This window comes from Zootoca vivipara, chromosome 7 (assembly GCF_965207765.1).
Source record: "Zootoca vivipara chromosome 7, rZooViv2.hap1.1, whole genome shotgun sequence".
Taxonomy (NCBI): Eukaryota; Metazoa; Chordata; class Lepidosauria; order Squamata; family Lacertidae; genus Zootoca; species Zootoca vivipara.
The window spans coordinates 2403897-2418836 of record NC_142590.1 but is presented as its reverse complement, the minus strand read 5'-3'; the positions used below and the strand labels follow the sequence as shown (position 1 = coordinate 2418836).

Here is a 14940-nt window from a genome sequence, read left to right as displayed (position 1 = left end):
TCATTTCAAGTAGTCCATAAATCCAGGCCATGAGGGAGGAAAACACAGGGATCAGACTAAGTCCAACCCAAAGGCCAGGCGGAACAGCTCTGTCTTGCAGGCCCTGTGGAAAGATGTCAAATCCCGCAGGGCCCTGGTCTCCTGGGAAAGAGCGTTCCACCAAGTTCGGGCCAATACTGAAAAGGCCCTGGCTCTAGTAGAGGCCAATCTAGCCACCTTATGGCTCGGGATCTCCAGAGTATTGTTGTTTGTGGACTTTAAGGTCCTCCACGGGGCATACCAGGAGAGGCGGTCCCGTAGGTACGAGGGTCCCAAGCCACATAGGGCTTTAAAGGTCAAAACCAGCACCTTAAACCTGATCCTGTACTCCACCGGGAGCCAGTGCAGCAGTGTTAGGGGTAAATAATTGCCCCTAACATTATTGTGTGGCTCAGCTGTTATTTGTACTCAAATGAGCCCAGGACTTTCAGCCCAAGTCGGCTGTGACATAAATAGCAAATTGAATAGGAGCAAAGGGCAAATGAGACCAAAAGCAATGAAACAGAAAGAAACGATACCTTGTGATGGTCCTGTAACCTGAAAAGGGGATCTGAAGTTCACAGTCTAATGCTACGTAGGTCATCTAATTACTTTTTCCAATTTAATCTTTAAAAACAAGGCCTGGACCTCTGCACTACTGGTGATCAACACCCTACATCACTGTCAGGAGTAAAGTAAAACAAAATAAAAAAAATTCCTTCCAGCAGCACCTTAGAGACCAACTAATTTTGTCATTGGTATGAGCTTTCGTGTGCATGCACACTTCTTCAGATAGGAGTAAAGTAGAGATAGTTCTATATTTATTATTTATTTATTTCACAAATTAAGAAATGTTACCAGCCACCCCAATCTCTGCCGAATGGGGCTGTGAAAACAATGGCCATTAGATCTAGCTATGCCAGCCAAAGCTAGTTCCCAGCATACAGCTACCCATCCATTGTGGCCAAGAAAGAGCAGCAATTCAAAGTGAGGGTTTTCACCTATAAAGCCTTAAATGGCTCAGGACCGCAATACCTCAAGGACCACCTCTCCCCATATGAATTGACTCGGACCCTGTGATCAACATCTGAGGCCAATCTGTGTGTATCCCCTCCATGAGAAGTCCAGAGGGAGGCAACATGACAAAGGATCTTTTCTCCAGTGGCTCCCCACTCGTTGAACACTCTCTGCAGGAAACTCCCCCTAATGCAATATGCCTTGGGACGATCCTTTTCCTGGGAGATACAGTAGGGACAATATCCCAATGGCCCTTTGTCACAGTACATATACTCCATTGAGTATATTGTAACTATGCTTAGGGTTGCCAGACTCAGTAGAGGACAGGACTTCTGTGCCTTTAATTGCCCTGCTCTCTTTTGAGTCCGGAAACCTTAAAGAGAAACCAGCAGACCCTTTGTTTCATTTCCAAGCAAAGGGTCTGCTGGTTTCTCTTTAAGGTTTCCAGACTCAAAAGAGAGCAGGGCAATTAAAAGCACAGAAGTCCTGTCCTCTATTGAGACTGGCAACCCTAACTATGCTTTAATTAGGTATGGCCAAGCAGTATATTGTTTCCATACAAACATGTTCCCTTGCAAGATGTTGACAGAATGCTGGTACAGTAGCCTGCTTGTATTCCATCACAGCTGAACTTTCTGGCAAGCACAAGCACAAATACAGACACATAGCATAAATCTAGGTCTTAGACCTGCCACTGCAATTTTGCCCACCAACATCCTTCCTTTTCTCCCCAAGCCAGGAAACAGAAACTCAAACCCAGCCATATGCATTTGGGGGATGAAACAGGGAACCAGACCTGCCCTTAGGTACTGGGGCCACCTGCAGGGCTACAATCAGAAGACAACAATCACATGTTTAGTTTGCTGTTTCAGATCCGCACACATGTGGTGCTGCATACAATTGCCAGATGGCCCCAATTTATTTATTCTTTAAAGAAAGATTAGCTCTTCTTACACAACGCACCCAGAAGCACAAAATAAAACCTGGCCACAGATTTGTAGACACAAATAACTTGGTGCGTGAGGAGGCACCTGTTGTGGCTCACTTGACCATCTCCCAGGCAGTGCCTGCTCAGGTTTTACAGAGTAGGAGACTCTCACTGGCCACTCTTCCGTTTTTCAGAGTCGGCCCCAGTGGTGTGTGGTGATGTTTTTATAGGGGAATTGTTCGGGCCAGAGCCACCAGCTTTGGAGGGCAATTGGGGGGGGGGTGAAGTGACGCATGTGATGTCATGACGTCACGACGTTGTGGCCATGAGCATTGCACCTCCCTCTCTAAGCCAGGCAGAAGCTTCCAGGGCTTTGGGAAGGAGGCTCCAGGCTTTAATACTTTAATCTACTGGGAATGTTTAGAGGAGTAGCCTAGTCACCTAGTCCACTGACTGCACACCACCGGTCAGCCCAATATATTTTGCTGTCTGAGGTAGAACAGCAGATACTCTCCCTTACCCGGTCAAGGTGCATAGGGTTGTCTCCAGTGTTTGTTCTACTCACGTTAGTAGACCCAGTCAAGTCGTGTATCCATAGCCGTGACCAAAGAAGAAGAGTTTTGATTTGATATCCTGCTTTATCACTACCCAAGGAGTCTCAAAGCGGCTAACATTCTCCTTTCCCTTCCTCTCCCACAACAAACACTCTGTGAGGTGAGGGGGGCTGAGAGACTTCAGAGAAGTGTGACTAGCCCAAGGTCACCCAGCAGCGGAGACGTGAACCCGGTTCCCCAGATTATGAGTCTACCACTCTTAACCACTACACCACACTGGCTCTCAAGGAGACATGACCGCTGGGAGGAGTGCAGAGAGAAGAAATGCCATGGTGCATCTGCAGCGGCACAACCAGCCACATTCAACAAAACATGTCTCTTCCGCATCGGTCTCTACAGCCACAGCAGGAGTTGCAGTTGTCCAACAGCTTGACCTCACCCCCAAAGGTGCACTCCTCCATTGTCTCCCGAGACAGATGGATGCCGACCAGAACCGTTGAAATGGCTAGCTGAGGACCAATTATACCAATGAGTCTACTCTGATAAGAACTACTGTAACATTGAATACAACTCATAGGGTGGAATTCAAGGTAATGCCCAGTGAGGTATGTGTACGTGGAACAAGGCCTTCCTAGTGTGATGGGACCTTCCTTTCTCTCCTCCTTCTGCGGGCCCCCTGCGCCCCCCCTCTAAACCTGTTCTGGGGTTTTCCTCAGCCCTCCAGAGTAGATATAGATGAACATGGGGGGGGGAGGTAGGAAGCCCCATTGTGGTAGTGGACCTTGTTCTGTGCATGAAACAACTTAGCTGAACCCCTCCCAATGAATCCAAAGCTGGCAAGGTTACTTAAACACCCCAGGGAGAAGATCTTACAAGTGCCTCTCCCTGCAAAGAAAAATACAAGGGTAATCAGTGAGAGAACCAACACTTTCCTGCCCTTTTCATGACACCCAAAATCAATTACGGTACCTGGAGGCTTCCACCTCAGCCTGCCTAATGGCAGGGACTGCCCTTCCAGGAATTGCTGCTGCCCATTAAACATGCAGAGGATTGATGCCAGAATCAGGTGCAGACCTGCACCAATTATCGGGGCTTTGTTCAGTTACGTATTAGGAAGAAACCAGCTGTTGATACATGGGCATACCCAGGACTTTTGTTGGGGGTGGGGCAGAACCTCAGTTAGCTATGCATTTATATTGATTTTTATTGACTGGGGGGGCAGTTGCCCCTCCCCGTCCCCCCTTGGCTACAGCCATGTGTTGATAAACACCTTAAGTTACACTTCAGTTTTAGGTTCCTTCTCTCTCCTGGCTCTTGCCCACTCCAGGCTATTATGGCAACTGATTGGTGCTTTCCAAGAAGCACCACCATAGGCTCAAATGTTCCCTGCCATTCCCATTTTCCATGGTTGCAATGAGCAGCATAATGTGTGAAATCTACAGTCACCCAAGCTGTCCAGTATCCTTGAAGCTGAGAAACAACCTTCTCTCCATTGGAATAATAAATGGAGGGAGGTGAATTTTGCTGATGGATGAGACACACATCCTTTGTATGCAACGGAATCGTGTCTGGTGTGATCCAAATCCAGAACTGTATGTCTCCAACCACAGCAAATATGCTAACATCCTGCCACATAACAGGCATAGCGGGGGGGGGAGCAGGGAGGGACAGCTGCCCCCCCCCCGATCAAGTAAAACAATAGAAATACTTAACTGACCAATCACATCGGTTCTGGCCCCCTAACAAAAATCCTGGCTACACCCATGTGCCACATGGAAACTGACGGAGTTCCTTATTAGTATATACTGTAGACATCTCCTGACTCTGAGTATTGAATGGAGGACATGGCTGGGAGCATTTACTCCCTGGCAGCCCAAAGTGGTTGAAAGAGCCTTATTAGCCTAGTTACAGTGGTGGAAGTTCCTAAATCGTTGGTCTAGGAACTCAAGAGTGGCTTGTAAGAGCCATGTGGTCTGAGCTGGAGCAACAACAATAGATTACCTTCCCCCCAAGGGAACAATAGATTACCTTCCCCCCCTAAGCCTGGCAGGACAGCTTACTCTATGGCATTAACCCCTTCATGCATTAGACTTAAGCATGTTGGTTATATGAGACTAGTTATCCCTTATGCAGCAACAGCAAACCCTTTGGAACATGCAGGAGATTTGTAGGAAAAGCAGGGTCCTGCTCAACCTCAACCTTTGGCACAGCCAAAGACATTGTGAAATATGGCAGTCTCCTCTCCTTCGTAGCATTCTCTTCAATTCACAGAAGAACAGTTGCTCTACTGTCAACCTGATGAGTGGATTTGTAGAACCCTGGATATCACAACATGGAGTGAGTGATCCTAAACTTTTCTGGAAAGATGCGGAGAATGAGTCATGTCATCTTCAGCTGCTACATAGTGGTTTGTGGAAACTGACCTTTGTTCTTGCCCATTTCTTCTTGGGAATCTTACCACCCTCCTACTTTCCTGACATTTTCAAGCTATAACAGTGGAATCAGAAAGTAAAAAATCCCTGAACACATTCACGTACGGTCTCCCAGACTGTGAGTTAGAAGTACTGTTATCAGACTTTTTTGAACAAAGCCTCACTGACTCATAACTTTAGCTTCAAGCAGTGGGTTGCTGTTTTCCAACCTCTTTTCCATTTAACACCAGATGCTAAACCTGTAATAGGTGATGAGCTTCTCCACCAACCTTTGAATTAGGAAAAAAATGTGTGTGTTTCATCATTATAGGAGAAAACCCCAAAGCACTAATGATTACTAATATCCACTTCTACTTATTTGTCATTGAGTGAAAGGGTAAATATTAAATACTAGCTGACCCGGCCACGCATTGCTGTGGTTCTTTCCTGTGACCCCCCCTGTCACGATCCATGACGTATCCTGCCCCTCCTCCCTCCACCCCGGCTCATTCCTGTGTTTCAGTAGGATACCCTTCCCTCTGTTGTCCCTGGGGAGTGTTGGCCCCTCCCCCTGTATTTCCATACCTTGGCCCCCACCCTTCGAAAAGGAACTGTTAGGTTCTGGGTTCTATTTCTCAGCATGCACTTTTGTCTGAACCCTCTGTTGTTCCTGGGGAGTGTTGGCCCCTACCCCCGGTATCTTCCTACATTGGAAGATATTGTAAAGTAAAAACCCCTTGCCGTGCCCCCAAGTACGTTGTTGCCCCCAACAACGCTCTGGGAGTGGCCTGGATTGTTGTGTCAAAATTTCAGGACGATCGGTCAAGGGGTTATGGAGAAAAGTGCCAAACGCACTTACATTGGCCCCCATCCTTGGAGAGGGAGCTGTCAGTTTCTGGGTTCCATTTCCCAGTATTTACTTTTGTCTGAGCCCTCTCTTGTCCCCTCCCCCCTGTATCTCCATACATTGGCCCCTGCGCACGCATCGTGAACATTTCTATATGTTTAGATTAAGGATCGGGGGTGATGATGTGCCCTGGGACCCAGAGAACTACTTAAAGAATCCCAACCCGGGGAGAGGGGGTCAAATAGCGAAGCCCCATAGCCCCGTAGCAACAGACAGGCCCAGACAGAAGGAGGGGGGTCATATGGGGCACTTGGCGCCGGCCTCCGAATCTAAAGGGGGCCTCGGTCAGCATATTCACAATCAGTAAAATGAATAAAGTAACAAAAGGGTTAAAAACAGGGACACATTATCTTATCTACCTGGGCCGGGCCTCTGTCTGGCCCTGAAAGGGCCTGGCAACAGAAGGCGCGTTCTGAAGTACCCGAGTTGTTCAGTTCCATAAAAAAAACCCAGGAAGTGGCATGGGGAAGGTAGGGAATTGTAAATGGGGTGGGGTGGGGGTGCACTGCAAATATCTGAGGACTTAAACTGGGGAGAGAAAGTGAATGGTTGGTTTTTTAAAAAAAAGACACAGAGGCTTACAATCAGTTGTTTCTCCTAAAATAAGACATACCCATAAAATAAGTCATATTTATTTTTGTCTTGTGGATTTTTTGGGGGTAGTGGTGCTAAATTGTAAAGTGAAACCCCCTTGCAGTGTAGGGGCCTACATAAATCAAAGGCCGTGCTGCAGTCTGTGGCAACCCCCCCCCCGGCAGACCCCGACCTCCACTTGGCAATGTTGGTTCTTTGGTGGGTTTTTTTGGGGGGGGGTAGTGGTGCTAAATGGTAAAGTAAAACCCCTTGCCGTGCCCCCAAGTGCGTTGCTGTGGGTTATCCCCCTCCCCAGGCCTAGTGGAGGCCTGTCAGCCTGTCAGGGGCCTAAAACAAAGGCCTAGATAAAATGGCTGCCTTGGTGTGTTTCAGTTGCTTGGTTGATGATGATGTCATTCGGTTTGTGGGTGTGGCTTAGATTTCTCAGGAAGGGAGGGGGTGTACTGTGGGAGGAATTCCACTTGAGGGTGCTGTTTGACTTGGTGGAAAACCAGGTCTGTACCTGGGCAGGTGTGTGATTTGAGGGATGTTTGCCCCCAACAACGCATGGGGAGTGGCCTGGATCGTTGTGTCAAAATTTCAGGACGATCGGTCAAGCGGTTACGGAGAAAAGTGGAACCCGGGATTTCACGATTTTTACATTTTTATATATATAGATGAGCCAAACGTGATTGTTTTGACCTTAGGAATGCTTCCAGGTTCTGCCCTTGCCTGATTAATTTGATGCTCTACAGGCTTGTGCCAGTATGATAATATTCAAACAGGAACTAGTCCAGCATTTTCATCAATGGTGAACCAAAAACTCCTGTTCTTTGGTGCCAACATTTAATATTCATATGTATACAGCTTCTGAGCATAAGATTCCATATAGCTATCACAGCTAATAGCCATTGATATGCTTATGGTCCATTAATGTATTGAATTCTTTAAAAATATTTTATTTTAAAGCAACATACATTCTGAATTCTTTGAGCTAATTTTGTTGTGTGAAGTACATATGGGAGATAAATAAAAAAATAAAAAGCTTGTTCTGGGTATAAGCTTTTGTGTGCATGCACACTTCTTCCGATACACTGTAACAGAAGTCACCAGACCCTTATATAACAGTTGTCAACAGGTTTACCATACCCATTGAGTCAATCTCCTACCCTTCTGAGAAAAACCCCACCCCACCCTCCCACTATATATAAGGGTCTGGTGACTTCTGTTTCAGTGTATCTGAAGAAGTGTGCATGCACACAAAAGCTTATACCCAGAACAAATTTAGTTGGTCTCTAAGGTGTTACTGTGCAATTTTAAAAAATTTTTTTATTTATTTCAACTGCATCAGACCAACACGGTAACCTACCTAAATCTAGGTGGAATCTTCTTTCTTGTAGTTTGAATCCATTGCTCCGTGTCCACTTCTCTGGAGCAGCAGAAAACAACCTTTCTCCCTCCTCTATATGACATCCTTTGATATATTTGAACATGGCTATCATATCAACCCCTTAACCTTCTCTTCTCCAGGCTAAACATACCCAGCTCCCTAAGCCGTTCCTCATAAGGCATTGTTTCCAGGCCTTTGACCATTCTGGTTGCCCTCTTCTGGACACGTTCCAGCTTGTCAGTATCCTTCTTGAACTGTAGTGCCCAGAACTGGACACAGTATTCCAGGTGAGGTCTGACATACAGTACTTGATCTAGATGCTTGATCTACCACTGTACTTGATCTAGATGCTATACTCCTATTGATGCAGCCCAGAATTGCATTGGCTTTTTAAGCTGCTACATCACACTGTTGACTCATGTCAAGTTTGTGGTCTACCAAGACTCCTAGATCCTTTTCACATGTACTGCTCTCAAGCCAGGTGTCACCCATCCTGTATTTGTACCTTTCATTTTTTTTTGTCCAAGTGTAGTACTTTACATTTCTCCCTGTTAAAATTCATCTTCTTTGCTTTGGCCCAGTTCTCTAATCTGTTCAGGTCATTCTGAAGTGTGATCCTGTCCTCTGGGGTGTTAGCCACCCCTCCCAATTTGGTGTCATCTGCAAACTTGATCAGGATGCCCTCAAGCCCATCATCCAAGTCATTGATAAAGATGTTGAATAAGACTGGGCCCAAGACAGAACCCTGTGGCACCCTAGTCACTACTCTCCAGGATGAGAAGGAGCCATTGATGAGCACCCTTTGGGTTCGGTCAGTCAGCCAGTTACAAATCCACTGAATGGTAGCATTGTCTAGCCTGCATTTTACCAGCTTCTTTACAAGAATATCATGGGGCACCTTGTTAAAGGCCTTGCTGAAATCAAGAGTCGGTCACTTCAGTGACCCTGCTCTCCTTTCTGATGTCCTGTTTAGACTTTGACCAGGCAGCTCTTCAAACTGAGAATAGTACAGTGGTACCTCAGGTTATGGGCCACAGGTGGTGCTGTCTGTTAAACCACTGAGCCTAGGGCTTGCTGATCAGAAGGTCAGTGGTTCGAATTCCTGCCCCAGCTCCTGCCAACCTAGCAGTTCGAAAGCACGTCAAAGTGCTCGTTTTCCCTCTTTCTTCTTAGTGTCTTAACAAATGAAACTGATTTGCAAAAATGATACATATTAAAATATAAGAGACACTGCACACACGTTTGTAATTCAAGAAATCTTTAATAAAAAATATTTTTATTAAAGCGCAAGTAGAGTTACAGCGGGGAGGTAAACGGTGTTTCCGTGTGCTGCTCTGGTTCGCCAGAAGCGGTTTTGTCATGCTGGCCACATGACCTGGAAGCTGTACGCTGGCTCCCTCGGCCAATAACACGAGATGAGCACTGCAACCCCAGAGTCGGTCACGACTGGACCTAATAGTCAGGGGTCCCTTTACCTTTACCTCGGGTTACAAACACTTCAGGTTACATAATATGCTTCAGCTTACAAATGCTTCAGGTTACAGACTCTGCTAACCCAGAAATAGTACCTCGGGTTAAGAACTTTGCTTCAGGATGAGAACAGAAATCACGCCACGGCAGCAGCTGGAGGCCCTATTAGCTAAAGTGGTACCTCGGGTTAAGAACAGTTTCAGGTTAAGAACAGACCTCCGGAACGAATTAAGTTCTTAACCAGAGGTACCACTGTATTGGAAGAGTAGAGACTCTGCTCTTACAGCCCTTCAAAAAGGCTTATCATCTGTAAAGTATGGTGCAGGACCACCCTGCAAAATGTAAATGGGAGTCATTATCATTCCCCTGGTGTGGACTCGGAGGCAGGCTTCAAACTGGGACCAAATCTCCATAGTAAAACAGAAGCTAAAGGGCTCTAAAACTATGCACTGTTGCTCAGTAAATTTCTACTGGGTCATAAAACACATTCCAGTGGGCATGGATCCCCATCTCGCACTTGAGTGTAGACCACTGGAGTTGAACTGGTGATAGAAAGGTTTAGAGTGCATTGATGGGGGAAAGAATTATTGCATGATGTTTAGTGGCCCTGGGTTTACATTTTCTCTCATATATGCTCACAGTCTTTCTGAAGATCTGACTTCAGGTAATGGAATAGCATATTTTAACATTTCAGAAATTCTGCCATTTATAGTGGCACAAGTTCCAAAATCACAGTTGGACTTTAACTGGCCTTCTAGATTACTTAAGTGTTTGAGAACAACCAGCAATAATAAACCTCTGTACTGATATTGCCTATGTTCAGCAACTGATGCCTGATCAGCAAATTCTTATGCCATCTTATAAATTTTCACCAGAAGTAATTAAAGCTGTCTTCATACAGGATTATGTGATATTGTGTAAACTATAATAGAACTTTCTTTTTATTACAGCAACCGTGTTTCTCCGAAAATAAGCCATACCCCGAAAATTGCGAAGACGTTTTGGATGAAGGAGTTGTAGCTCCTTGCAGGATCTGGATACCATGTCAAAAAAGTGCTAGCGCTTTGATTAAGCTACAAAAGCGAGGAATGAGATCGGCTTTACCATCTATATACCTCTCAAATCTTCACACACTTGACAATAAAATGGATGATCTGCACCTTATTAATCAAGAAAACTCAAGGAAACTCCGAAAGAGGAGGGTTCGAGGAAAGGAGACAGAAATTTGTACAACCAAGCTAGGAGCGCACTAACGAAGGAGATTATAGTGGCAAAAGGAACCTATGATTCGGACTCAATTCTCAAACATGTCTTTGCTACTCTTCAGAAGAATTTACAGAACATTTCTGAATATAAGAGAACATCTTCTTTTACTGAATATAAGAGAACATATTGTTCTGCTCCGGAGAGTCAAAAATTGGCAAATGACCTGAATCAGTTTTATAGCAAAGTCAAGCATTATCAACTAGAGCAATTCACTTGGCGCCAGAGGCACCAACAACAACCTCAACCTGTTCTGAAGTCACTACAGGGACAGAAGGCAAAAGCTCCAGGCACAGTCGGAGTGGCTCCTCTTTGCTTGAAATAGTGTTCTGCACACTCCGATCCTCACACAGATATTTAACAGATATTTTGTATGAAGTACGTTTACATTGTGAAATTAGCCAAAGCAAATTCCAAGTATGTAAGTACTTGGCGAATAAATTACTATTCTATTCTATTCTAAAGACTATGTACAACGTAATGTGATTAAGTTGGTTTATTGTCAATCACAGGATAATTTGTCTGATTTATTTATAAAAGCGTTCCCTAGGATGCAACATGTTGAATTGATTGCAAAGCTGAATCTTGTGGACAAAGTATATGAATAATTTTTCATGTTTATACTTCTGCTCTCTAGGTCTTTGGGGGAGTGTCATGTGACAAAGACACATGAGAGCAGAGACAAATACACTGCCAGTCAGTAGACAATATGGAGCTGGGTCTGACTCAGGTGTAAGGCAACAGCCTAGGTTCCTAACCACCACCACCACCATATGGGCAACTACATAGCTGCCAAGTTATCCCTTTTTTTAAGGGATTTTCCATTGTGCTGAATAGGCTTCCTCGCGAGAAAAGGGAAAACTTGGCAGCTATGGTTCAACTATTATCTCATTGGCTAGATCCTCTTCCCCAACACGAGGATCCCAAATGTGCACACATGCCTGTCTACCCACTTGCCCAAAACCACACAGTGAGTTTTTGGCAGAAGTGGGGGCTGAGCCAAGATCTCTCTCATTTAAGTCCAGCTTCACATCCAATGTGATTTTACTCACATAGCTAAACTCACTCTAGCACTCCCTTTTCACCATCTCTTTAATGTGTTTTGTGATTCATATTAAGGCAGGTATTCAGCCTCGTAGGCATGGTTAGTCTCACATGAGAAAGGGAAGATGACTCCCTTTTGCAATGAAGGATTTTGAAATGAGACATGGATCGCCTTTCAGTGTGAAATCACTCCCAGGGAAAGTGCTACATAGCTTGTGTACCAAGGAGCTGCTCATGTCCCACATTAAAACTATGACACAGCAGAAAGCATTTCCTGACTCAGAGAGAAATGTATTGAATGTTCTGGCCTCTCTCTGCACTAAGACATGAATCTAGAGCCATCTGTAGGGTTGTCGAGAATGCTGATTAAATTTAAGGAGTGTCATTAATATGTCATTTAATAATAAATTGATTTAAACCTACAAATACTTAGTTGTTTTGCTTATTTAAAGGGTTTATAAACCACTTTTGAGGCCCATGATCCACAAAGCGATTACAACACAGTATATAGAAAGCAGAAATCCAAGTCCCAAACAATGCAATGTATCGATAGAGTGGCTTGCCAATTGCCTGAGACTACCTAGTGAGTTCATGACATGGACAAGATCTATAGAGGGAACTTCTTGATTTGTAGCTCAGTCTTCTAACCCAGGCACCCCCAAACTGCGGCCCTCCAGATGTTTTGGCCTACAACTCCCATGATCCCTAGCTAACAGGACCAGTGGTCAGGGATGATGGGAATTGTAGTCCAAAACACCTGGAGGGCTGAAGTTTGGGGATGCCTGTTCTAACCATTATGGGTGTTAGGACATATGCGTGAGAGCCCATGAGGACTATCTTGCATCTGATACAGTGATGAAGCCTGGCCTGGTTTCAAAAAACACTGGTCCATTGTGCAAGACCAAAGGGATCCAGCAGGTCACAGGGTCAGAGCCAGAGAATCTGGCAGATTGGGGGGGGGGCGGTGAGCAAAACGGAATTTGGCAATTTAGGAAAAGAGTTGTGGTGAAACCTGGCAGATTATGGGTGTGCCGCTTCCAGGTTCCACAGAAGAGCTTGGCAGGCTCTAGAATTTACTGCCAATATTGGTTATCAACACCAAGAAAAACCAAACAGTTGCATTGTTTGGTGACTCCAGAGTTGCATAGTGACATAAATGAAACAACAGCCTCCAATTGTTAGAATGGGAACATTTAAGATTCCAAGGCTTCTGAAACAGGCAGGCAAGGGAGATGCCCCAGCAACCTCTTGCTCAAAGACGCTCAGTTCGTAGAGCATGAGACACTCTTAATCTCAGGTCATGGGTTCAAGCCCCATATTGGGCAAAAGATTCCTGCACTGCAGGGGGTTGGGCTAGAATTAGATGACCCTCATAGGCCCCTTCCAACTCAACAATTCTACAGAATTTTCCAAGTATCCTCCCTCAGATTCTCTTAAGATTTGCAGCAGAAACTGCCAGCACATAGAATCATAGAGTTGGAAAGGTCCTGGGGGTCATCTAGTCCAACCCCCTGCAATGCAGGAATCTTTTGCCCAACATGGGGCTCGAACCCACGACCCTGCGATTCAGTCTCTCATGCGCTACCTGGTGAGTCGATGAAGGGGGTGCGATCCTGCACCCACGCTTGCTGCGAGCAGATCGCCGTTGAAGCTCAGCGACACAGCCACTTCGCGGGAAGCACCACTTGAGGGTGACACTGGGGTCTCTCCTGCAGGCGGGATGGCAGAGGCGATCCCATTGAAAAAGGCGGCGCGGGCGGCTGGACAGGATCCCGCGCACGCACAGCAGAGCACCGGGAGCGTCGCACACGCGGGGCCGAGGTGGAAGATGCGGCGGGCGGGCCAGGCCGGAGCAGCGCTTGCGGTTGCCATGGCGACAGCTCACGCCGCTATTCGCGCACACCCCTCCTCCACCCGCCACGCACCCTCCGTTGCTATGGCGCTGCCTCGACCAATAGGAAGTCGGAACGAGGGGCTGGCTTCCCCTCCTCCCCCCCCCCGCGCCGCCACTCAGGGCGCGAGGGCGAACGGGGGAAGGCTTTCCGCTGCGCACTTAAGGCGGAAGTGTGCCGGCCCGAGCCTGGGCCGCGCCCGGAAGTGTGGGTTGAGGGAGAGAGGGTGTGGGGTGCGGGGGGGTGGGTAAGAATTGGCGGCGGCGGAGCTCGCTTGACCCTCCTGGGCAGCGCCTGCCTCCTGGGCTGCTCCAACGGGCAGGCGGAGGCGTTTGTCGCCGTCTCGAGCGGGTCTCGCGAGAGTTCCCTCCCTCGGCCGGGAGGCGGAGAACAGCGCCGTTTCCCCTCCCCTCGCTGCCTGGCTGCCTGCCTCCCTCCCCCTCCAGGAAGAGCCTGGGCCCGACACGGGAAGATGGCGGCGGCCGGAGGCGGCGGCAGCGGCAGCGCGGGCTGCGGCGGCTCCCGGGCGGCAGGAGGGCCCGAGCTGTGAGACCCCCAAGGCAGGGCCGGCGTGAACGGGCGAGCGGCGGCGGAGGATGAGCTTGCTTTGCGCTCAGTATCTCCGGTGAGGAGGGCGGCGGGTGACGCCGGGGGGGGTGAGGGGTGGGGAGGTGGGTGAGTGAGGGGGCAGCTCCGGGCAGGGGGCCTTCGTGAGGGGACCATGCTTCTGGCATCTCTTGGGAAAGGCGGGTGCGGCGGCCTCCGCATCTTCCTCCAGGCAGGGGCCCTCCACCTGCCCGCGTCCGTGCATAGGCCCGGGGGAGGCCAGCGTGCATGTGCCAGGGATGCTGTGCCACACAGGAGCCCTTTCGAAGGAGGGTACCGAACATGGCCTCTGGCTGAGGAGCTTTCCCCACATTGTGCCATCCCGCCTTTGGCCAGTCTCTGCGGCCAGGTGCCCATGCAACAAAAAGGGCATGTAGGTTTGAAAAAGAAAGGAAAGGAAATCGTCTTGCCTGCCTATATAATGTGAACATGATCACACACACACACACACAACGTTAAGGGCACCAGCTTGGGATTTTCCCACAATGCCTTCCCGAAACGAATGACGATTCATTTAGGAAAAGGTGAGAAGTGGGATGTGGGCTCCTTACCATCTGCCTCCCTGTCCTGCTAGCCACACTGGTGTGCTCGCACCAGCTTCACTCGCCTCCAGAGACATGCCAGGTAACATGAGAGGAGTTAAAAGAAAGGCATTCTGCGTGGAGGAGCAGTTTTGGGAGTGGGAAGCGGGGTGTCTATTAGGAGCAATTAAAAATGGTAAGGCGCCAAAGGAAGGGGAGTGGAATTAGGCTGCTGTATTATGGTGGAGGAATTGCTCTAGTGCTCTTTCTGAGAAGGGAGATTTGGTGAGAAATGAGAATGTGCAGGAGGGCGATGATGTTTCATGGCTGATGGGAGATGTGATGG

At 47.5% G+C, this 14940-nt stretch overlaps 1 protein-coding gene across 3 annotated transcripts in view; it reads left to right on the top strand.

Annotated features, from left to right (window-relative positions):
* Positions 1–13846: 13846 nt before the first annotated feature.
* Positions 13847–14940, top strand: part of SMG7 (SMG7 nonsense mediated mRNA decay factor) — a 57187-nt gene continuing 56093 nt past the window's right edge. For 2 of the 3 annotated variants that reach the window (XM_088673614.1, XM_035121414.3), the window contains exon 1: positions 13913–14092. In XM_088673614.1, the coding sequence (XP_088529740.1) occupies positions 14064–14092 (29 nt within the window). In that variant the 5' untranslated portion in view covers positions 13913–14063. Of the gene's footprint in view, positions 14093–14940 lie in introns of all 3 variants that reach the window. The other variant, XM_035121415.3, reaches the window with a different exon arrangement.